The sequence below is a fragment of the Betta splendens genome, chromosome 15 (genome assembly GCF_900634795.4).
Source record: "Betta splendens chromosome 15, fBetSpl5.4, whole genome shotgun sequence".
NCBI lineage: Eukaryota > Metazoa > Chordata > Actinopteri > Anabantiformes > Osphronemidae > Betta > Betta splendens.
The window spans coordinates 8,081,439-8,107,268 of record NC_040895.2 but is presented as its reverse complement, the minus strand read 5'-3'; the positions used below and the strand labels follow the sequence as shown (position 1 = coordinate 8,107,268).

The window sequence follows — 25,830 nt, the reverse complement described above, 5'->3', positions numbered from 1 at the left end:
AGTCTTGCGTATGTTGCATCAAGCCAAACATGTTGGAGCATATAAAAGGTTTCTCATGGCAGCTGGCGTGGGAACTGCTGCTGGAGAGACATCATAGATTTGAACAAGGTCTCTGTCCAAATGTGTTTACGGCTTATTACATTGTAATATGTTGTAAGTCATCCTTGTATTAAGCCAGTCGTGGAGACAGAAATACCCTTTGCTCCTCGTGATCCTCAGGCAGCGCCGGCCTAAGTAGCGGGATTATCAGTCCAAACAGACAATGTGAAATGAATAGCTGTTAAGATGTACTATCCTGCAGAATCTGTTTAAAGGGATTAAAAGCAAGGCAAGAGATTATCAACACCGTTAACATATTAGGATCTAAAACATTAGGGCTAGTTTCACTAATCCCTCATATTGTCTCTGCTGGTGACTCATATCAGGTCACACTGCTTCATTAGTAACATCACTGCTGGCCTGACACTCACAGTCTAATTGCCATGATTGGACTGTGTGTTTGTTCATCAAAGTAATAAGATCTGCATGTTACTTCATGCTGGCTGACTCATCCCGTTTAAATATTTCCACAGTCCAATTTTTTTCCTGAGGAAATTATTTATTAAAATTTTAAAACATCTTTCCAGTAAATAAAATCAAATAAGGATTGATGTCCATTTGTCCAACATGTCAAAAACAACAGGTTTCATAAGAGACTCCAAGCTGCTTCATGTTCTCTCTGGCCCTGTTGAATGTTATAGCTACAATTTAACTTTAATATTTCAATATTGCCTATATATGTGCAAATATTTGTGGCATGTTCGATATGAAATTATCTCAAATTAAGACAAACATTCCATGTTCTTAGCAACTAAATACCGAGCAACTTGTGCATGAATGAAATAATAGTAAAAAAGTACATTCTTGAGAAAGAGGTGATGAAATAAATCTGGAAACAGCAATCAATCACAGCAGAGCTTCACTGGGGAAACTGGACAGTTTTCAGACACATAGGAGCCAGCGTTTCAGACGGAGAGCCATGACGTACTGCATGGCTCCTGCCTGTCTGAAATCCCCAATCTTTAACACAAAACCAAATCTTAACTCCAATTAAAGGTTTTTGACTTTCATCCGCGAGGCTCTCTTGACCACCACTACTTATGGGTGGAGGCAAAATCTGTTTCAAGTATTTGACAAAGCGTAATTTAAACACTCGCGTATCAGTTGCCATAATGTGTTCAGCATTTGATCTGTCTGTGTGTGTCTGCACCAAATGTGAAATAATACATATTGTAGTAAAATGTGACTCATCTGAGGAGGCTGCATGGGGTAAACATGTAGCCTGGCACAATATCATCTCTATCTCCGTGGCGTCAGGCATCTTTATTGTAGCTTGTCTCTCCCCCTCAGGACCTCTTCAGTCGTCGTAATCTGGAGGTTCTGGGCACATTTTCACTCCCCTCCTCTACGAGTGTGGATCTGGAACTAATAGAGGCGCCTGAGGATGCAGGCTTGACAGATAGGCCCCTCAGACTTGTGGCCAGCCTGTTTTGGTTTGTCTGTGCCGTGTTATTGCTTGTGAGGGGGAGCCTCTGGGCCCGTTTCCCTGGAGTAAGCAGCTCTACTTCCAGTGTGGTTTTCTTGCACTCGGCAACTGGGAAAGCCTTGGATTCTGCGCTGGCCTCGGCTTGAGGAATGGGCAGCACAGGAAGATCTTGCCTGAATGCTTGCGTGGAGCACTTAGCCGAATGACTTAGTGCTGTGGCTAAGGGTCTTCCAAGGCATGTCCTCTTGGCCCTCTGTGGGTTAGGGTCTTCCCCTGCTTCCACTGGCTTGCACCTCTTGTTGTTAGTCTGATGGGTTTCTTGGATGGCCCCATTCGGGTGGATGCTGTCTGGAGCACTAAGCTCAGTCTGACCCACCTCTTCAGTTACAGCATTCAGATCTGCCTCCGGGAGGACCTTCTCTCCAGAGCTGCTCACTGTGTGTTTCTGCCTTAACTCAGAATCTTCAGCTCTCACGTCCCTTCTCGTGTCTTTGGGACGGACACTCTGGTGAGTTTCCCGCCCTCTAATGCTACGGCTGTCGAGCTCCTGCTGGACACGAGATTGTTTGGCTCTAAAAAAGTTAAAAGGAGAAGAGGTTATGAACAGATGCGCGAGTGTCCGCTAAGACTGGTGGGGTTGGAAAGTTCTGCATTAGATCATGCTTACATCTTTTGAAGAACTGTCTTCTTTGTTTTTGCGGGGCTGTTTAAAGGCTCTTGGGTTTCGCCAACTCTGGAAAAATATTCCGATCTGCTTTGTTCGCCCAGCTCAGTCTAAGGAGAATCGGTGTAAACAAAAATATTATTCCTGGCAGCCCCTGAAAACATTCGACTCCACAGAGGACTGTCATAATCTGCAATATTGAACATGAAAAAACAATCCCTAGACCTTTCTAAAAGTCATATTAAACTGAAGGACAAAATAAGCTGCTGTAATAAACAGATACAGTATATACAAAGTTATCTTCTTCTGATCTTGAACTGTTGTTGCCTCACTGTTTGAACTATGATAATTCATTGTAAATTAACCATCCCAACCACTTGAGAAAATAATCACCAGCTTGTCACAGTGTGACATGTGTTTCAGAGTCTCTGCTGTCTCATTTTTGGAGTGACTCTCGCAGCCTGGGGCAGAATTACTAAACTGTGAAACCATGTTGACAAGTTAAAACAATGATTAAAGAAGCGTCATTATTATGTGTAACACAGAGAAAATATACATGCGAGGCAAAGGAATAGAAAAATGTGAAATATGAAAACAAGCAGGGTAATATGCACTTGATGTAGCACAACCTCCAATATAACATTGAAGGTTAATCCCAGGTTTTCTGCCTTGCTGAGGCAGAGCAGGCCCTGAATTTAGAAGACAATAGAACACTGCACGTAAATTGTGCAGAACTTCAATCATGTCAATTTATTATAAATTGGTAGTTGGTATATTAATAACTTTCTATCTAGCTGATTTTGGTGGCACTAGAAAAAGCCCTGGAGCAGCCTAAGGACCAGAAAGGTCACTACAACTCACCCTTAAGCTTGCAATCAAGTCCACAAAGGTCAAGGCACTTTCACTTGGTGAAACTTTTAACCTGCTGTTTGTCAGAGACTCATCAAAGCAAATAGAAATAACTGCACCGATGGGCAAATAACATTGACTCCATGCGCAAATTTTCATGGCAGTTCATCAAAGTGGTGACCAACGTTCCCAGAGCTACAAACTCTACAAACCATTGAAGTAGGAAAATAATACAGTCGAATCTTGGAAAATTCAAATTTGTGGCCATTAAGTTTATTTTAAAAACTATTTCTCAGATCATTGCTATTCTATAAACTATTTAGTAAAATAGCCAAGGTTCACTCTACAAAAAGGAACTGCAATGTGGTTAGCTCTGGATATTCACCACTCGTAAACAGAGGAAAAAATCTTATATGTCCTCTCCTAAAATGTCACAATACCAGCAACAACATAGGACTGACACACAGGGAACGAGTAATTGTCCCAAACTGCAAGGGCACGTTGAGGCATTGTGGCTTTTCACTGGGTGCTGGGGCCTAGCAACTGGGCCAGACAGAGGGAGGGGAGTGAATAAAGAGGCTGGACAACAGGAGTAGGCGGAGATGACAAGGAACAAGGGACAAGATACAACAGAATGAATGAGAGAAAAGAGAGCGCGTTTAGGGGGGAGCACAACAAAAGAAGAGGAACCCCCCAGAGTTGTATCGCCTGACCTCAACAGTCCCTCCAGCATGCCCACAAACACAAGAATCTTCACACAGGAAGTTCTCCACAGGCTGCTCTTTGTGTAGAAACGGAGTCGAGCTAGAGTGTGGGCAGCGATTCAGTCCTTGCGCTCGGTCATAGCCAGAGTCGGCCTTGGGTTCGGATCCGGGACAGTGACACGCATACAAACGTTCATTTGCCCACGCACTCGCCCGCCCACCTCAACAACAACAATTCTGAGAAAGATGTGGGTTCCATTTGCATTGTAATGCCTTGATATGTATTCCCCCCCCCCTCTGTTTAATATGAATAAATGCCGTTTGAAAATGAACTTGAAAGAAAAATCAACAAGAGGTTCCCTGGGAAACTTCAGTGCTTTGCTGTTCCTGTCGGCACAACTTCAAAAAGAGAGAGAGCGAAATAACAGATTGATGGAAAGGAAGAAGCGTGAAGAGAGGAAGAGGTTGGATATACACAGCAAGCAGACAGAAAGAAAGACAGGCATAAATTATTATCACCAGGGGTCTGAGGATTCTGTATATAGCAACTAGAGAAGAAAGGGATTAAAGATGAAGAGGGACAAGAAGGAGCAAGAGCAAGACAGGAAATGAACATTATCATCAGTTATGTGCAAAAACAGTGATGATGGTAAATGATGCAGCCTAATCTGGTGGAGAACAATGCAAGCATCCAATAGCTACAGCACTTCCCATAAAAACGGAGATGGGGATAACAATGTCTAACCGCCCCTGCCTCAGCCAGAGGGATTTAGCCTAGCCCACCGCCAGCCAGTCTGCTCGCCCCCACACTAAGCTGCAAAACACTTCTGGTGATGCAACACATGGAGAGAGCCAACAGTGCCCTTCCGTGATCCCGCAGCCTCCAAAACAACTTGGCTCCGTCACAGGAGCTGCAACGCAGCCGCACATCTGGATGGGAGAACGCTGCGATAAGCCTGGCAAAGGGGCAGGAAGAGTAGTACGAGTGAATCGCAACAGAGGCCGCCCTCCCCGAACGACTCCTGGACGTGACTTCAAAGGCAGCCGAAGGCAGGCTCCATAAAATACGGGGAATGAACAGTCTCTCCTCTGCCATCGCAGATAAGTCGGGAGCTTGGAGAGGAGGACTATCTTTATCTTTAAATGCAGCTGCACTTGAAAGTGAGGCGCTGATACGAGCGGGCGGCCTGTGAGTGGTCTAAAGGACTTGTTGCACAGTGACAAACTGCCTGGAATACGAAGACACCGCTCACTTAATTTATGTATTTTTAATCCTCCATGGGTTCGTTAGAAGCCAAAAGGTCAGTGAACTTACTTAACCCACAAAGATAGAGGCACTGCAAACTGTTACGGTGAGTTTCACCATAAAGAAGGCAAGTCAGAAAACACGTCTGCACAGAAAAGTCCCATCAACCATCAACTCACATCTGCTTTCATGATATTAATACCCGACTGTTTGTTTTGGGATCACGCTAATGCTTTTATCTCACCTGACATGGAGGAAATTGAGATTGCATCATATGAAACCAGTTATTGTCTCACTAGTGACAAATGAATCATTTGTACCACATAAATCCAGCGAACTCGGGTTGAAGAAATGTAATTATTTCAGAAGGCTTTGAGGAGCTTTGTGATGGTGCAACTAAGTACAGAAAATCTTTCAACTGGCACCAAGACAGAGCAGCGCTGTTTAACTGTGAGGGCAGGAACACCTTCTGCAGAGACATACGTGGAGCTGGTCCACGTGTTCCACCCATGGCCCTCCACACACCCTGCTCCCACAGAGGAAACATGCTCTGTTTGCCTAAGCCTTCCACATCATCCATGCACCAAAGTCAACAAACATGCACGGGCACATACCTGTCTAAAACAGATGACAGGTTTTAACCCTGAACAATGATAAAAGTCTCTGGATCCACCCATGTGTAAGGATTAGGACAAGCTGTTAACTGTTTTGACTTCACTTCATGCAAATCAATCAAAGCAGCCGGAGTCGGGGCGGCATGAAGGGAATGAGCGTGTGCAGCGAGAGATTCTAGCTGTGTTTTTTAGCCCGAGTGGGGAGTGGATCAGCCGACGCTGGACGCTTGGGAAACTGCTGCAAGCCGCTGCGAGCCGCGGAGGACTGTGGAGAGCGGAGACGTGCTGAGGTCATGAGTAAACACGCAGGCTCGTCCAAAGCTCGGTGGAGGGGGGGGGGGACTGAAAGCACATCTGCGCTGCCTTTGATCCGAACCGCTGCGGCCCAGCACGGCGCTCACCTCGGCTGCCCACTCTGCGCCTGACTGGAAAACAAGCGGCCGCGCTCCCAAGGCCCCCCCCAGGACGCCCCCCTCGCCGTCGACAGACGCCTTTTCGCCCGTTTCCCGCCGCCGCGTCCAAAATGCCCGTTTCATCTTCAGCGTCAGGAATGACTGCACGTACAGCTCCAGACACGACTGCGAGGGCGTCGCATTTAAAAGCGCCTCAGACACCTCCGGCCGTAGCTTTTCAAAACTGACAATCCAGGTAGTCGGGTATCGCCCTGCGAGGCAGGTGTATGAACATGACAAAGAAAACACGGGTCGAAAGTTTATGATTAAAAAAAAAAAGTGGAGCACTGATACTGATCGCTATCGAGGAAGACAAGACGATCACTATAATTAGTCTTGAGCTTACCTCACTCCTCAGTGGAACATACGGCCTCTTAGCTACTTGATACTCAAGTGTGTTACCTGCTACCGCTAAAACACTAAACCTGCAACTATCAACCCAAACAAACTAGCTATAAAAAACTCCTCTGACAAGTGATGCAGAGTTAAAGAGAAGGTTTTACACTAACTAGCACAACAAATCTAATTTGTTTATGTTGGCATTAAGTGATCTGCACTTACTGAAAAGGCCTAAAACCAAAATGTAGTCTTTGGTACTGACTGAAGTATTTAAAAATCAACCAAAACTGGCATCCTTGTTCCTTTGACACTACTGGAAATGACTAAATCTCACCATGTCCTCTTCCAGCTGCTTCACAGCTGAAAATATGACTAATAAGAGCAGAGTACACAAAGGACATACAGTATGCCCACGTGTGGGAGCGGGACAAAAGGCCAACAATGATGTCACCAGAGTTCCCTCAAAACATAACCCCCTGACCTTCTAAGAAGCCCTAATACGCTGAGTCGACGTTTCCACAGGCATTATGTGTTTTTGCTCAGCGAGTCGCACAAACTGAATCCTAACAACAAAACCTAAACTTTCCCAAATAAAAGGGAAATGTGGCATTTTCTGGAACTAGCCGGCTCATGCTGTCAAGAGTTGAGGGATGAAAGGCCCCTCCTTTTACATATGACCAGCTCTGACACGAAACTCAAGACAAGGCCCTATAATTTTTAGACAGCAACATTAGTATGCCTTACATCAGCTGTGAGTCACTGCATAAAGTTGTTTCATTTAGATTCCAGCTTTCTGGGAAACTTGCAGAATCTCCCCATGTAGCAAACGAGAACAGATCTAGAGATGTAAACAAATAAGTGTTTTTGTCATGTGAATAAGTTGAGCCTCGCTGTCTGGTATCTTTCCCTCACTAAACCACGCTCAAGGTTGGGCTAGTGAAAGCGCCACCACAAGACTCCCACCCTCCGATTCCCAACGCATGTACTGCATGAGCCCAGAGAACCACATCCTGAGGAGAGGAGCGCAATCGACAGCAATGCCTCCTTGAACTGGAAAATTGGTTACACAATCTGAACTTTTCACTGACGACTCTGTTGCTCCACTAAAAATATTACAATCGCTGCTTTCATTGGAAGCCAAGCTGTGGAGAGCGCAGAGACATTTCAAAGAGAGACAATAGCAAAAGCCCCGCAGAAAAACAGTGGGCCACTGATCATGGGATGTGATGGGAGAGATGATCGTCCTTGATGTCAGTGCCAAGGTAAGAGGCTTCACCATTATTTCCTAAAACACTCTGGGGACTATGGGATCAAATAAGCACTGGCCTAAGGGGAGTTGTCTATAATATGGACGGAACCACAGTCGCTGGTCTTGTGACATGGGCAAGGGAGAAACATAACATGCACAGCATGAACTCGTACTGTACAGGGAAACACCCACTGACCCCACCTTTATCAGTCCCATCAGCCCAGACACATGAGCAGACTGCACACAATCCCATCAGCTGAAATCTCCTAGGACGATGAAGAACGTTGGTGGGAATAACATTCTGCTCAGTGAATAATATGACATCTTTATGGTGTACTGACTATTAGCGTTGACACACACAGTGAGGCAGTTGGGAGCATCAAAATGAGCTTAAAGGCACAAAGCTGGTTGCTCTGGGATCAGCATATTTAAGGTGAGAGTTCAATTTGGCAACGCATCCCTATAATAAGACGCAGACCCATGCAGGACTTCTTGCCAGGCGACTGGAAGAGGAAATGGAGTATAAACAGAACTCACCGCGGCGAGGCTCAGGTTTCCACGCTGCGCCGGGGCATCCTCTGGACAGCTCACACACACAACGTATCGCTCAGGAAACACACGCAAATCTGAGGGCAGGAGGAAAAACACAGGGCACGCTGGTTAATAACGTGGACTCTTCTTTAATTGTGAGTCAAATAATTGTGGAATTGCGGCGGCGGTTTGGGGTTTCATCTACAAACACTGACTACACCTCAGCAGGCATTTACCGTCCCTCAAGCCAGAAAGAAAATGGTAGTTTACAGATGACTGCTGAGCTTTATGAGCTGTATAAACTGCATGAAATATGATAAATATTAGCATCAACTAGAGATTAATGGCCGTTGCAACGGCTTCAGGGGCGACGGCCATTCACAACTATACGCTAATACAAGCGTTGCAATAAATCTAACCATCCATCATCACTCCATTTGAACTGAGCTCATTCAGCAACATTAACTGGAACTATATCTGTCACAGAGCATGTAATGAACTGCAGTGCAATGCAAACATTATTCTTTTGCCTAATGACTACATGGGTTCTTGCTGATGATGAATGGCTGATAGACGATAAATTCTTGGGGCACAATCTTGCCCAAAATGATCCACTCATTGTATGGAATGCAATGAGAGAAAGAAAAATCTTTGCTTTTTAGATAATTAACTCTTTGAGATAAGATGTTTCACAGGCTTTTCTCTACAGTCTGTGTTTTAAGGCTGCAATGACATCTCATCTGCTCAGCCATCCATTAAAGGAAATAATAAGAGTCTTGGATTTTACGTAAAATGTGCAACGTCCAATTAAATTGATATATATATATATATATATATATATATATATATATATATATATATATATATATATATATATATATATATATATATATATATATATATATATATATATATATATATTACAACTTCAGATTTACTGACAAATCGATAACATGGTGTTTTTTTCACTCTCTTTCTAACATATACAGCTTTATCAGGCTACATTACACAACCTTTGACCTAAGGAGACTGGGTCTAATTTGAAGTGTAATGAACCTGCTGAGAGTAGTCATCATCTCAGTCAGCAGCAGGTCAGAGCTGCCTTAACATCCAAGCCCCCAGGGAGCAGATATTAACTTTACTGACAGGAAGAGAGCCTTGTTGGTCCCATGAAAAGGTGGCCAAGGGTCACAGACACTAGATGGGCCGTGGAGATAGATTCTCAGTGCCCCCCGTAGACAGCTCTCTCCCACTCTCAGTAGCCTCTCAAGGGAACCACTTAATGGTGGCCTGCTCTCAACGAGACTCCAAGCAGGTAGAGACAGGACATAAAAACAAGTGAGGGGGAGAAAAAATAACACGCAGACCACAGATGACTTGCTGTTTCTGTGGGAAATTTAGCTCAGTAAAGGCCACTGAGATTTCCATTTCTGGGTGGTTTAACTGGGCATTGATTAATTGAAAACATGTATGTTACAGTACATACCCCCGTACAGATGCTTGGAAATACATCTGAGGTTGGAGTGCCGCTTCAAAAAGTTGGCAGCCAAGTGGAAGTTTTTGCCTGTTGAATAAAAAGGACAAAGGCAGTAATCAGTAAAAAGAAAGCACAGAGAAGACGTGAACATACTGTAGACGTGGTACTGTGTCCAACTCTGGAAAAGTGCCTCCACAGACACCAGTAATTCACTTTTGAAAGCTGCATGCTGGCCTGCTTGTAATTCCCAGAAACACTGATAACGTTGATTCAATTTATCATGGTGACATAAAACAGTCACTGTTGCATTCAAATGATGTTTTGGTCAAATGTTATTAACATAATGAGATAAAGTGGTTCATCAAAGGACACATTGTGCAAATATTTGTTATACAATATAAAACTCTGGTAATCCATCATGTACTGTAAATGAAGGTGAAGCACACCAACGACTGACAAACCCATAAAGTATAAACACGGGCATAGAAATAAAACCTATAGCACTGTAGCTCGCTGTCTACAGGACACAAAAAGTACATATCACTCTCACTCACACAAATAATACCTTATCTCATGCTTTGTTTAGGGCCCAGAGGGCCACAGACACGGATCCCAGGTCCCTGGTCTATTTGTCATGGAATCTTTGTCATGGTATGTAGGATGTGCGGGGCAGAAACAGTGGCCTGTTGCTTAATCTGGTAGGAATTTGTTGACTAAGACGAGGGCTTGGCTAACACGCTATCCAGTTGTTCCTAGTACACGCAGCAGCGGTGCTGGGAAGCTGACAAAACACGCTCCTCGCTTTCATATGTTGCTGGTGCCACTTTCCTTTATGTTACAGTGACTGCACAACTACACTTGATTTTACCACCAATTACTTCTTTATTCTGGTTTGGCATTCTTATTTTGCTGTTGTCGTGTGAAAACCTCATTACCTTTTAAATATGGGAATTTCAGCATTTTGACTTCAATTACGGGATTATGTGAGCTCTGTACTTCAAGGGCCTCCTGACCTCTAGCACTTAAGGCATTTTTAGCACTCCCTGGATAACGTCAAATATCACTGCTATCCTTCTAAAACCGATGCAGACATTTCGGCAGCGTGGCGAGTTTTTAGCCCACCACCAGCAGCAAATTTGACAGCCATTCAACAATAAAACCTGGAAAAACATGTTTGTGTTTGGCACAGATGACACAGTCAGCCAGTTCTACATTCATCCACGCACGTCTAAGCCGTGACAGTCTCTCCACAGATGAGCTGGTACGGTCGGGCTCATGAGTAGAGCCTTTTTTTTTTCCCCTCCACACTTCAGCTTTTAAATCGATCCATAAAACTTTGTCCCAGAACTTATGCATCTAATCTCTAGATATCTGAATCCATCTAAATCCAGCCTCATTTTGACGCCTCTGATGGGGGCTTTGCATCTCGTGGCACGGTCGCTGCTGATGCTAGCTGTTTTTCCTTTACCCTTGCTCTTTAAAAACTTCACAGACAGCACGGTAACAACTCTGACCCATACACAACAGTAAAGGGAACTATGTGAACATTCCCATGTATCTGTGAGCTTACATCATCTCAGCGGGAAACTCAAAGCATCTAATTATTGTCTTCAAAAAGAAGCGATATTCTGGATAATGGCATGCAATTACACAGACGGTTTGTCACAAAACTGCCACAGGTGTACACTTAAGTCCACTGGCCAGTGATTAATGGTACCACCTCTGCTTCCTTTCTCCCCTGTGCTCTGGCTGAAATAGAAGCCAGGGTCACTTTTTTAATAGAGAACATTGCAGACGCATTTTATTAGACTATGACAGAATATATCATTATTGGCCCACTTCAAACCTCTGGTTATCATCTCTGGGCTCTAATACTGCAGACGTTACTTCATGGTGAGGGGTGTTTGTTGGTCTTTTCCTAGTCTTCTTACGCCTTTCCTTCATTCTTTCATATTGTGACACATTAGGCTCGGGGGGGTCTGTGACCAACTTGAAACAGCATTTTCCTTTTTCCAATTTGAATAGACAGTGGCCAGTGCAGGGGCTGAGTGAGGAAGTCAAACAAATGCCTGATGTGTTCTGGAGGACAAGTTTCCTCACAGTTATCTGAGCTGAGCGAGTCTGCTGCCTGGTGCCAGAAGGGGCGATGGCTGGGGAGGAAGTGGCACAGCACATTTTATGGTGAGGCTGTGAAATATAAATTATGGGAGTGTGTGTTATAATTCATGCTTTGTAAGATAAAAAAAACATTAGATCCCCTATATATTGTATAGAATTCTAAACATGTTATTGGAGTATGTCTATTACTTTAGGATCTCTATCCTTCACACCTGGTATATATAAAAGCATGTACTACTGCTGAATAAGTCAACACAGTTCACATAAAGCATTTTATAAATTTCAAAGGAAGACTATGCTGGGCATGCTTGCAGTTAACAATAGCCACATTCCTTTATTGGAAAAAATCTGGTATTCTGTTCTTTAAATAGCAAAGCAGTGGTCATTTACTTCCCATTCTGGATGTCTACCCAGGGAGGAATGCAGATATGTATCTGTTTTGTTTTCTCTGCCCATTCTGGGTTCAGGAAACCAACTGTCTTTCATTGAATGCTCATTGCTTTCTATGTTTTTGGAAGCTTTTGATTTAGTCCATTATACTCTGTAGCCTCATGTCTAGTTCAACAACTATGCTCACTGCTTTCCCTGGTGGGTTGCGCTTGCCAGTTCCCAGGACAAATCTGACAGGGATGTCTGGACACAGAGTTGGGAACCATAGCTGCGCCGTGGCCTGAGACATCAGCTGTTGCTCCAACTTTATAATGTCCTGCACAGTGCGGAGTTGCTCTTGGCCCCGTGCCCGGGTTCTCTCGTGCTAAGCTTACATTCATGTTCCTCTCTCACAAACAGCTTGCTGGTGCCTCCTCTGGGAATGAGTGGCCTCTTTCTGTGGCAACTGTGGCCCACAGTGGTGCAATACCCAAATCTGTGGGGTATAGACTTTAAAGGCTTTCATTTGTACTTCCTTTATGTAGATGCTGTTGCTTAATTGTTTTGAAACCCAATGCACAACAATATTGTGACAGGTCAAATCAAACAGTAAACAGGCCAGCGTGCCCTGTTTTCTGACATGTGGTATATAACATTGTAACCACTACTATCTTGGACTGTATACCACAGGAGAAGACTGCACAGGGGTGGTGCCAAGGCTAGAGCACTGTACGTTCAGCAGACACACACACACTCACACACACGCACACATCCCTTCAGCTTTCACCGCTTCCTGGGAAAACAATGACAGAAAAGAAAAGTCAACAAACCACAGGGCATCCAGAGTGACTAGCACTGGAAACTGGAAAAGACAGAGGTGAGAGGCATTCAGACCAAGGTCAAAGGTAAGATCCCATGGATTGCACATCATTAACTTCGGATGTACCCTTTGAAGCTCATTAAAACAAGTGTAGAAAACATGGCCTACATGTACTTCTTTGCACCACTCTAGCAGCCGGCGCTCTCATGGCTCCTACTGGAATCCACCAGAGTTTCTAGCCATGCATGTGTCACATCCCTCAGTCCAGCACATTCACTCAAACTTGCTTACTCAACTTCCTGCAGATTTCATTGATGTAACATAAGAGAGAAACACTCCTTTAATCGCTTCATTCATGCAATACAGTGTGAAAGGATCAATTAATTCAATAACATGTAATTTATTATTTTATTTGCACTATAAAAAAGTAAGTAGTTTCTCAGTATCTTCTAATCACAGTACCCCCATCTGTTCTCAATACATACAATTCAAATTCTGTGGTTGGTTAAGCCTTGTTGAAAAACTTCTACAACTGTAACTCTGTTGCTGGTTTTGTTAAGTACGTCTGGGTCACGCACAGCTTCGAAAGCACTTCTGTACATTGAGATATGTTTGTCTGTTTCTGCTCTTGTGCCATATTTACAATGTGTCTTCATGCTTTGCCAAATCTGCTTCAAAACATGCTACTGACGCGGAACGAGAAATCTGGTTATCACGAGGAAACTGCAAGCCCCACAATAGTCTCGTTATCGCAGCGCATGTAAATGTAATAACTGTGTCAGGAGGATCTTCCTTCCCACGTAACCCCGTTATGAACATTAGTTCAATCAGTAAGGCAGTCAGACATCAGTGCCTGGGAATGCAGCCCTTTGGACATCTACACTTTGATGTGGACCTCCTACCTCTGTCCACAAGTGTGGGTGGAGAGTCGGGGCATAGAGTGAGAGAGTAGAGTGGTGAAGCATGAGAGAGCACGAGGAAGTTACCCATATGTAAGTGGGGGCTTTCCTGGAAGGACATCACACTCTCTGTGCAACTGTAACTACGGCTGCAGCAGAACACTGTGCGTTATCATCCTGCACAACGTCCACCTGAAACAATATTTGCGCATAAGTCTTCAATTTAACATTTGGGTGACCTCTTCATCGCAGTTACAAAATACGCCGCAGCATGGTAGCTCAGGCCAACCCATAATGCAGCATGTGACTAAAGTGGTGGGGAGCACTTTGGAGGACAGAACAATTATCAAGGGGGAAAAAAAGCACTTTCTCAGGAACATAATCTGACAAGAGCAATGCAGTCACAATGCAAAATCTCATACTCAATCATCATTACAGCTCAATTAACACAAGTTCCAACACTTAGATACAAGAGCCTTGGGAGAAAAACAGCTTATCTTGCATTAAGCATCTATGAATTTTTACAGAGCAACTAGTGGATTTATCTTACAACTGTAAAATGCAATAAAAATAAAAAAAAAGCTGTAAACGCTGCACTTGTTGTTACTACAATAAGTGTCTCAAGTACCGGCTATGTTTTAAAATACAAGTGAACTAACAACAAAGTAACAAAATGAATAATAGAAAGCAAATACCTACAGCAACATTTATTAAAGAATTAAGAATTTGTTGATATAATAAGATGGTTTAGAAGTACATACTTACAAAACAAAAACCTTGACAAAAAATGCTATTGTATCTATTTGTTTTCCATGTGAATACCTTGCACTACAGTGACTCTTCAGAGGAAAACATAACAAGAGCTCACAAGAGCATGTGACAAAGGGCCCGTTTCTTTAAGTCAAGCAAAGAGCTGAGAAAACAACAACATCCTCTGAAACGTTTCAGTAATTCCTGAAAGAAGGCACTCGGTTCAGGCTAAACGCTCAGCTTCGGTTCAAGAGAACGCGTGCCATCTTCCCGACCAGACTGTGGTAAGGGGGAACAGTCACATGAATGCGATCTGTGCTCGGGCCCTAATTATATGGGAAAAGAGTGTGGTGTGACAGCTATGGCAGGGATTGCGGTTATGTCGTACGAAACTGCAGCTGACCCTGCGGAGGAGAGAAAGTGAGAAAACACGAAGACGCAACATGTTCGAAGAGAGGCGAGGAGAGGGCAGAGAGGAGAAGGAGGAGGAGAGAGGAGAAGCGAGGAGAGAGGAGAGATGTATAAAAAGGGGAGTGGAGTCACAGTGTCCAGTGCTGCTGCTGAGTAAGGCTCAAAGCATACAGGGAGAATTTAAAGAGCTACAGCAACAGCACAAAGCACCGGGGGGACGGGGGCTGCTCAGCAGGGGCCAAGGGGGGGTGCAGGCTGGTTGCAGCGGCGACTCTGATCAGGATCCATTTCCAGCCTGGGCCTTGGAATTCCTTTGTTCCCTTCACAGGTCTCCATTTCCCCCTTTGCCTTAATCCTAGCCAGCCTCGCGCCCAGTAACACAGAACAGGGCAGGTAACTCTGCCACAGGCATTCCTCTCTATTTACAGACCAGTCCCCACATAACAGCCACCCACATAAATAGTAATAGCTGTGGTAGCACTGGGAAGACATAAGGCTGTCACTATAAAAGTACTGTCTTCAAAGAGCTGTCACAGCAGAAGGTTTCTCCCTAAACTGGACCTCCAGAACAAATACAATAGATCATGTTGTAACAAATCTCTCGCATTTAGAATAAACAGTAAACTGTGGAACTTTGAGCCAAAACAAGGCAAATGAAGCGAAGCCTATCACATATCAAAACTGGGCTCTTCCTTTTGTTCTATCTAGGTTGTCCGGGGTTGATGCCGGAAGAGAGATGGTCATTTGTAAACACATTCTCCAAGAGCAAAGTTATCCGGCAACGCTTTTCTCACAATGGCTGTGGCCAGGCTGCCTTAAGCCCTCTTCATCGGGCTGCCAAGAAGAGTCAGTGGTACACTGTGCAGCACTCGCAAAGCCCTCTCCCACGGCTATTAGTGACCATTCATCTGGAGAGCCTGGGAAAATGCCTCTCCAGTCTGCTGTGGCCATGGGGAAACAGGCTGGCAGGTGTTCCCTCCCCCTAAGCCCTGGCACCTGTGCAGGCAAAAGAAGAAGGGACCAACTCTGCCATGGCCTCAAACGGAGTAGTAGGTACCACTCTGCCTGGGCTCCTCCACCGCGTCCACTCGCTGACTGGAGCTGCTCAAGCACCAGACTGCACACACTGGGCAATCAACGTGGTCGTACCAGCACTGGTTTTCACTGAGACACATCTGGTAATGTGCTTTGGTAGCGTGAAACGGCACGCTACGAAATCATTGTAAAATGTGGCTTTAAACTCTATACATATAAAGAAATATATGTGCCCCTTGTTAAACCAACACAGAGACCAAAAGAGATTAGAGTAGCATGCCATCAGAAAAATGCAATCTGTAAAGTAAAGGAATATATAGGGTATATCAATAAATGTGAGAAATGGAGGTATGGATACTTTGTACACTATGTTTTGGAATAGGAAAACCTTTTCTGCAAAGCAGTGGCATCTTCACGAAGACAACTGACACTCAAATATCATATCAAATGACAAAAATGTATTCCACACTGCACAGAGGACCTATTATGCACTCGTTCCCAATCCGTAATTGCACTGAGAAATGTGGGTGTGTTCAACACGGTCTACCAGGGAGAATGCAAGAGGCCTCTCCCAAGCTCCCCTTCCCTGGGCTAACGTCGAGCATGTCCACTCTGCTCGGCCGGAGCCAAAATGTTTGGTGGGAAAAGTTCCCTCTGTTCATGTCTCTAAAAACATAAATAAATCACATAACTATGAGCTAATCACGAGGGGGGAGGGGGGGCTGACAGTTGACAGTCACTCCAGCTGAGATTTGAAGGAACGGCTTAGTTATGCTCGCAGTTGAATGGGATAAGCCCCTCTCTGACATGTATGTTCATAAGCACATGTTCATAAACGCAATAACCCACGGCGATAACTCAGACACAAACGCTTGCAGGATGGGCCTAGAACCTGTTGATGGCTCATTTGAAGCGCCAACAGCTGAGGCGGTCACGCTGTTCTCACCGCTGTCTGTTGGCGGAAGCCGCTGTGATTTCACGCTGGCACCAGCTCAAACACCACCTCATACGAGACCCACAATCCCCCCTCCCATACCAGCCGACACATCAACACACTCCATTCACCAGTTCTTGGCCCAGACGTGGGTTCCACTGTACCCCACCCAACACCTTTCCCCTATATGCAGCAGCCCTCGCGCGCACGTGTTCCAAAGTTGCGCCAACATTGCAGAACGTGGAAACATGTCTTCCACTGAAACACATACATACAGAGATCCACTTCCTCTCTAATGCTATGAGGATTAGCCGGTTAGTGTCTGACCTGCCTGCAGAACAGGTGACCCCAATGCATAATACCCACCCTGAGGTTTCCCTAAGCCTATAGTCTGTCCTCCCTTTTTTATGGCCCCTGCCTGCCTGCTCACTTCTCCCAATCACAGCCTCCACCTTTACTGCTCTGCCACCTCCCTCACATGGGACAATCAAGACCAAGAATGCCATTACACTCACTTAAGACCTTTAATAGGACTAGAGCGCATGAACTGTGCACGCCTGTGTGAGGCACTAGGGCTTTTCATGTTCTGAGAAGGGAAAAACTCTCCGATATGGTACGATGTCACGTTCCTCTGGTTATATTTGCTTTGGCGATGCTGCTGGGAGCCTAATCATTTTTACATGCATACTTTACTGCTGAAATACTGATAGGTCCCCCGTTCACTCACAGCAGTGAATGCGCGTGCAAAAATGTGTGCGTTGAGCCTCAGTCTGTGATCCCCATCATTAGACATGTCTGTCTCTCTTCAGTTTGTCATGGGGAATATGAGTCAGGCTTCCCGCTAACCTAACACTGTCAACCTGTTCACACCTAACCCAGGGGGAAGATATATATCTCCTATCACGCTATCACTTCTTCCTCTCTTAGCGCTGGTTGTGATGTGATGCTTATCAGTGAGGGGGCATATACAGTACACGTGCATTTCAGTATCAAAACAAACGGGACACAAGGCCACAAACCCTAAACTGGAGGGCAGTAGCGTGAGAGGTGGAGCTGAAGCCACAAGGGAAACTTTATGGGCCTGAGTGCCCTGTAATCCCAGTCTCTCAGTCGGGCCTGCCCTGCTGAGTGAGGCCAGTTAAACTGCCCTTAACTGCTACCTGTGACAAACCTGTCTGCCTTACAACGCACAGCTGGGGGGTTCCTCTGAAGCTTGACTTCCACTGCTTCAAAGGCATGAGCGTGGGTGGCTGGGGAATGTGCACATATGAAATACATAGGGATGAACTGAACAGGTTTATTTACATATATATTTTGAGTATGTGCCAGGGCAACTGTTTCTGTTGTTCTTCTTGGAAGCAGTTAAACACAGACGTGACATCACTGTTTTAATTGCAAGGGTAGCAAGCATTAGCAATTTTAATGGCGTCGCCATCTATAACCGACACATTCTATCGGCTCCTTACCCCACATGTCACACCCAGGGCGTACAGAGGCGCCGTGTCCCAACTAGTTCTGTTGTCTTTACACCCACACTCTTGTCAAAAAGGGAACCATCAAATAATGTGTAGGGTGTTTTAAAAGCCCATTCCCATCTTCCTCACAAAAAGCTCATTGATTCACAGCCGTATCTCTGCCCTGAATAAAGAATTACTCTATTTCATAGCCAGAATAAACCATTTTCCCTATGCAAAAGGTTGAGGTAGACACACCTAAGGCGAAAGGAAAAACAGAGATGACTGCATTCCAGATGAATGACAGGGAATTCAATGCGCAATAACAACATAATGTAATGTGCACTCTTTAGCAAATAACAATTTCAATTAACACACCATACCTTTAATTATATGTTATTACCTTTCAAGTAAAAGGTGGAGGCAGGTGTAAGCTCCTTTCTTTGTTTTTGGTGTTTTTTATTGCGAAGAGAATCTGCATACGCCTTAACCCTCTGGTCGACAGCATCTCGAACAAGCTCTGCCACCTCCTGCAAACAGTGAGCACATAATGTACGTCAGCCGAGCAGATGAGCACAGGCAAACATTTAAACATTTGATATCCATGTTCTGTTGAGCAGAATTTCTGAATTTTGTAGGTTTAACACTGCTACTTCTCGCCACCCTGTGTCTTTACCTCAGTATTGTCTGGAGTAAACCAGCTGGCATCCTGTGGGTCTCGAAGGGGTAAAACGTGGAGATCCACAAGCACAGCAAAGTTCCCACACTGTAAAACAAAGAGGAACAGCCACAGGTTGCTGAGGGGCATCGAGCTTACAGACAACAAAGAAAACAGAGTGTGACTGATTGACAGGCCGACAAACCACAACGACCCCCCCCTGTTCTAACACATCACCCGAGGACGCTCTAAGCAGTTTCCTCTCCTGGTTCTCTGTCTAGTCATCTTCTAGCTAATCTGATTACAATATAGTTCAAATCTTTCCATTGTTTTATCAAATAAAGTATGTATCATGTTCTACAAAATTTGCAACACGTTCCCTGGCTCAAGGACAACAAAGCTGTGATAAAACCCCACAAATTGAACCTGAAACATTCCCTGGTTCTGCACCACAACTGTGTGCAAAGTGCTGTAGAAAGTTGAGTAGGGGGCTGCAGGGTGGATTCCTGTAGCACTATGTCATCATGCCAGTGACAATGAGCTACAAGGGACGGGGAGGCCAGAAATGCCACGGCAGGTTAAGATGCTGTTACATCTCTCTTAGCCCGGCCTGATTATGGTTTACACATGAGTGCTTCCCGCTGCAGAGAGCGAATGGATGTGGGTCTCGTGTGAACTTCGCCTCTTGCTGGACAAGGAAGTAATGGATGGACTGAGACCACCCACAACATGACACAGAGGAGCAGCAAGTTCTGCCTTAAAGTGTCAAGGAGCATCGTCGCAATCCTACAGAAAGCAGGCAACACCAGACGGGCTCAGGATGTAAAACTGCAAAGGTGGGAAGAGAATGAAAAGTTATTAATTTAACGTCAGGTGATACTGAGCGCACACTACAAACCCCACGCCGTTGACAGAAGTGTTCCAGACAGAATGACTAAACCCTGCAAACCAGGCTTGAGGGATGTTGCTAAAAACTTGCTCAGAATGACGTGAGAGAAAGAACGAACAGGGTGTGTGTAGGGGAAGCCCCCCGGTACTTAGGTCCTAATTCTGGACAAAAAAACTCAACGGCCCAACCCTCACCAGCTTTGAGATTAAGGGTTTTATTCAGCGTTATAAAACTCAAATTGGGCTGAGAATCTTTCATGTGGCATTAAAAGGCAACATACTGCGTCTGAGCAAATCGAGCTGCCAAATATTTTGCATTATTTTTTTCCCATGAGAGCATTTTCCTTTCTCGTTTCCTCTTTGCAAATAATAACTCTAGAGAAGCTGTTGTTACTGCTACTAGCAGGGCAAAAAGAGGAGAGGGCGCCCCCACATGACCGAGGAAAGATCGCATCGCACTGCAATATGTATTTTCAAGTCTTAGAATCGCAATGTGTGCCAACTTGCACTAAACCATGTCTATGCATCAGTGTCACCAAAACTAATGGGAAGGTACAGTACAGTAATATTTTCTAAGTCTTATAAAAACAGCGCAACAATCTCTGATCCTCTGACTCATCCCAGCATTTCTTCAAATATGTGAGAACAAAAGCGTGTATAGAAGTCAAAACATCTACACGACCACAAAAAACAGAAAACTGCTGAGCATTAATATTCTCTGTGCAAAACATAATAGCACTTCCCAGAACGCTTACTGTAAAAAAAAAGATCATGGCAAGAGTCGTTGTACAAAGACACAAAGACACAAAAAGGCCATGGATTAAAGTGGGGGCCCCCCTTTATGTGCCAGCTCCTCATGTATAAGTTGTGTGCGTGTTGCCTGTCAGTGTCAGGTCGTCCCTACAGATCTGTATTCGCTTCATCTTCTGCTCTTTGTCTCAGGTTGGTCCACGGATGACTGGCGGTCTCAGCTGACTGCCTCCAACAATTACCACTGTGTAAAGCCTAGCAACAAAGGGTCAAGCCCTTGTCTATCAAAACACAGACAGAAAGGTGGTCGAGCCCCACAATGGTTTCACGGGGGCTGGACTTGATACACACTGGATATAATTTGGTATCAGATTTCAGAGGACTAAGATTGCTTTTACAGATTAGTATTAGAACTCTGCCATTCTGTATCGAGTAACAGTTGATTGGGTATCATATTCAGCCTGTCAGAGAAATGTGGGTATTAACCTGCTTTACAATGAAAGGTGAGTGTTAAATTCTGTTCCCTGCATATGTATAAATGGCAGGAGCCTCAAGATGAGTCTTAAGGTGCTGTACATGTCTTATAATTACGTAAGCTAATAAAAATCCCGCAAAGCAGTAGGATTTTGACATGAAGGGAGAAGTATAGGGTATAGAGTGCAGTCCTTATGGCAAGGCCCAGCAGGGTGAATCCCCCAGAGGAGTTTATGAGTTCCTGATTGAGCCTGTTATTTGGGCTGGAAGCCAGACATCTAGCAAGCCTAAGACTAACTTCCTTTTATCACATTAGGGCAGCAGACGGGATTCGACTGGAAAGCGGACATTAATGATAAACACTGGTCTGCCTCTTACACAAAAACAGCATGTGATTCAGTCAGATTCTCAGAAATTGGGGGATTTTGTCAGGAATGCGAACTAATGCAATCACACTAATGAAACAACTATTAATTTGGCCAGCAAATTCTGGCAGTTTGCTAAAGGCGCAAATTTCCCCCCTAAAGTGTCAATCTCTGAGTCCAAGCTGAGATTTCTCGGCCCCGCTAACCAAGGCTTTTCCAGAGACAAAAGTGCTGAGGGTGGCAGACAAAGGCTAGAAATCTAATTTTACAGAGACGTTCTCACTACTCACATCATGTGGTCGGACTTTGTCGACTCCAAGCACAAAGAGTGATAAGTGGGATCCTAATCTGAACTCTGCCATGAACTGTGACCTCCATGTACACCACCCCCCACAAAGCCCAGCTAAGGCTGCTCTTAGTCAGATCTGTGCAGGCAGCCTAATACTTGCATTAATACAGACCACAAGGTCATTTGTGTTTTAAGTACTTCAGTCTGAAACTCACTAAAAATCTCCATCAACGCAGGACAGCAGAGTTAACTTCTGGTAAATAGCAGCAGATATAAATAACATTCTTTCATTATAGCCCTAATAATTGTATTAACCTGACACCTACTCATTTGTCACATACATGGGCTGAGTATTTTGCTTTGACACATTTAACGTGATGCTTTAAACTGTTGCTGATGTTTGGAATATGTCTTTAGAGAGCCAAGTTCCAGAGGAACTTACTCTTTTCATACAAACTAAAGTGGGCCAGCACTGCTTTGTTCTCTGTCTTGCACGGGCTTTTTAGGGTTATGAACAGAGGCTGGAGGGTGAATGAGAAGCGGCAAGGAGCGCTACTTAATACCAAATCCTTTATTTTGCCACCTTTTGTGTGTTGTCACACACTTAATGAATAGGACAGAGTCTTCCCGGAGGCTAAGCTCATCTTCTCTATCCTAATCCCCCCCAATAAACATGGCCTGCAGTAAAAAAGGGGTTAACAAAGACAAAAACATGAGGAACATTTAAGAAGTGTCCCACAGTGCACAACACATCTGAAGAAATGTTCCATGTTCTTGTCTGCCTGTAAATAAACAAATTCTGACTCAAACTCACTGGCAAGTCTTTTCCCTTTTCTGGACTCGTGAGCTCTGGTCTTCATCACGCTCAGTTCCAAAAACACTCTCTACCTTTCGTTATCTCTTCCAGACCCAGCTCTCCATCCTCCTGCCTGTGCTGCTCCAAGTTGGGCACGGGGCCTAAAGTCTATGTGCAGCTGCACCCGCCTCCCCACCTTGCTGCCCTTTGCCACTGCTATTGCACACTATAAGAACCAGACCTTCTCGGACTGCACTTAGCTCCGAGGCTAACATTAACCAGCCACAGATGTTTACGTTGGGAGAAAGGGGCAGCAGATGCGGTCTCACTCAATAAAACTTCTCCCATACTTCTTTTGTCTCACTGTTTTTCAGATTTTTTCTCTCTCTCTCCCTTGCAAGTCTGCAAAAATAACCCAGGGGAGCTCTTTAAATGTGTGGGTGTGACAACTTTGCTTTATTTTCCTCATTCCCAGCTCTCTCTGTACAGTGAGTCACCTGGGTTTCCCCTTAAAAACAAGACAAGTCTCTTTTCCAGTTTTTCAAACTACCACATTCAGAGCAGTTAAACATGAGACATGATTATTACTGAAGTGAATGTTATTTACAAATAACGTTAGGAAGTTTTTTGTGAGCAGAGCGCCCCTTATTCAGACAAATGTTAGCACACCTGAGTCGTCTTTATTTGATTATTATAAAGAGACACAACCCATGAGAGGAATTCCAGCACAAGAACAGACAGGAATATCTCCAGGTAACATTCTGCAAACAAAACTCAGGCAGTCACATCTTCGGTAGACAGACAGAAATAGCAGGCTGAGAAATGTATGGCCTCATTAGAAAATGAGAATTCTGAAGAGCAACATAGAGCGGCACTGAGATGAAAGGGGGCATTCATCTACCCATGTCACTTTCTCCTACAAAAGATACCCAAGTTGGGAAGTGTCAAAGTGTTTCTAATCAAAGTGCAATGATTGAGCACAGATTGCATTATGTGTGGTCTGATATGAGCTCATCTACAACTCGACAACATTAAACAGCACATAAACCTCTCATAGTGCTCTTTGATACCTTGAACATTTTATTCTTAAAAACCCCCTTTGCTCTCTGACCAACTACATTAAGTGGTTAGACGTCAGCAGTGCATGCTGCTAATAGAAGGCAGATTGCTGGATTTTGCAGCGGTAATGTCCTGGCAGAGAGCAAGTGTTTTAGTTGTTCAGTGATTTAGCCTGCAGGCCCATTTTAGGGGGTCTGAGTAGGGGCAGGTCACTATATAGCCTAAGCCTATTTAAGAAGCAGCATACCAGCACCTCCTGCAGCTCCAGAGACAAGGGGGGAAGCTGCTTTGAAAACATCTTAGGATAAAAGACCATAAAACACACTGATTAATAGTCTGCTAAACATGACATGGTCAGGCAAAGAACATACCTCATAACTCATAACTCTTCTTCAGTAATTTTCTTTTACTTGTACAGGTTGATAAGAGGCGTTTGCAAAGTCCCTGTGTGCTAATTTAGGTTACAACTTGGTGTTCATTGAAAACATGGTGGAAGTGTCCTTCATTTCACAGAAGAAGACTCCGTGGGTAGCGCCTGCAATGCTATTGTTTGGGCTGATCTGTTCTAACATAGTTGTTTGTGGTCAGTTGGTTAAGCATGGTAGATGCTGCATGCATTTTCTCAGGCAGAGTAACACAACAGTATCATTATGTGCCCAGTGGGGAGGAACCTTCCGTGAACCTTAAGAGTTTTACTCTCCCACAGCCAAATGAGGGGGTGGTGGTGGGGTAGTCTGTATGCAGGCATCCATATGAAACAAATAAGGGAGTGAATGCAATATCTGGTCAAGTAGGCGCACATGGCATTATGGAGGATGTGAGAGATTAGTGAAAATGTCGGCAGCCTTCGTCCAAAACTCTCAATAAATGAAACATCAACAAAGGAGAGATGAGCTGCTCTTCCTGCACTTAACAAAAGCATCTGAAGTGTATTATTTGCTACTGAACATAAGGCTAAAGATGAATAGCTTGGCTTTTTAAAGTTACCTTTGCTCTGTAAAAGTGTCCATCAACAAAACAAATTCAAGAATTCAATGAGTTAGGATTTGCAAAAAGCAACCAGAAATGAATAACAGCATGTAAATGACAGTTAACACACGTACCTATACCTCCCTCTAGTGGTCAGTGAGTTGAAATGTTAATATTTTTTTTTTGTCAGAAATACTATGTTTTTCCAAGCATCTAAATACACTGTGAAAGTAAACTTTTCACACATATATATGTTACATAGTTTGGCAAAGTTATGTACAGATTTAAATTATTTTGCAAGGCACAGTATACTGTTTATTTTCGTTTCACTAACCTTAATGACAAATTTACGAGGAGCCATTGTACTGAGCACCGTCAGTCAGCTTTACCTGGAATAAGACGAAACACAATACTTTCTGATCATAAACTTACCTCTACTCTAATACATCTAAAAAAGAGCGAGTTGATGATGTACACTCAAACCACCAGTACACTACACTTATAGCATTTGTACTAGAAGCATAGTATTCTATTTCTTACCTTAGCACTATTACTTTAGGACCTAAAGTTTAGGTCCTTTAGTACAAAGAGTCCTTACATTAAATACTGCATTATGAGTACTTAACGTTAGCAAGCTGAAAGTGTTTTATTAGCAATAGCTTTAGTGGCTAACTTTCAGCATTCATGCAGTTGTTTTCGTATAGGCATGGCTAAACATGGCTTTTTCAGATGTAGCAGGATTAAACCTGAAGTCGTTTAACCAACTATTAACTGTATTTAACCAAATAATGAATTTTACCAGTTAAGGTTCACTAGGTGATCACTATAGTGACTACTTCAAAGGATAAAACAATTGTCGGCATTAACAAGCAAATGGTACTAAGCAGTTTCAAGCACAACGCTATTACATTATAATTTGCAAAAGATTTCATACCGCCAACAGTTTGAATGATTTTCAGAGCACGGGCCGCATGTGATGACGTCACTGTTAATGATTGAACGTCACAACATCCGTTGGATAAATCTGAAGAAGATACATTCTACAACAAATCTGAATAAAGGCGTTAAATGACAGCTCTATGTTATAAAATAGGTTAGAGTCCTAGAATGTTTATTACTGCACTGACGGCAAATGCGACTTT

The 25,830-nt window shown here is 44.0% G+C and overlaps 1 protein-coding gene across 3 annotated transcripts; it reads right to left on the bottom strand.

Moving 5' to 3' along the window:
• Window positions 1-577: 577 nt before the first annotated feature.
• On the bottom strand, window positions 578-25,830 carry slx4ip (SLX4 interacting protein). Of its 3 annotated transcripts, none has more exons than XM_029127303.3 (8): window positions 25,623-25,830; window positions 25,023-25,077; window positions 19,117-19,206; window positions 18,844-18,970; window positions 9,660-9,737; window positions 8,180-8,268; window positions 2,193-2,299; window positions 578-2,097 (listed from the first exon to the last, which is right to left on the bottom strand). In XM_029127303.3, the coding sequence occupies exons 2-8, from the start codon at window positions 25,047-25,049 to the stop codon at window positions 1,386-1,388; spliced, it is 1,230 nt and encodes a 409-aa protein (XP_028983136.1). In that variant the 5' UTR covers window positions 25,050-25,077; window positions 25,623-25,830; the 3' UTR covers window positions 578-1,385. The 3 variants fall into 3 exon arrangements, with proteins under 3 accessions (XP_028983136.1, XP_028983137.1, XP_028983138.1); XM_029127304.3 differs by lacking the exon at window positions 25,623-25,830 and adding an exon at window positions 25,488-25,601; XM_029127305.3 differs by lacking the exon at window positions 25,623-25,830 and adding an exon at window positions 25,229-25,429.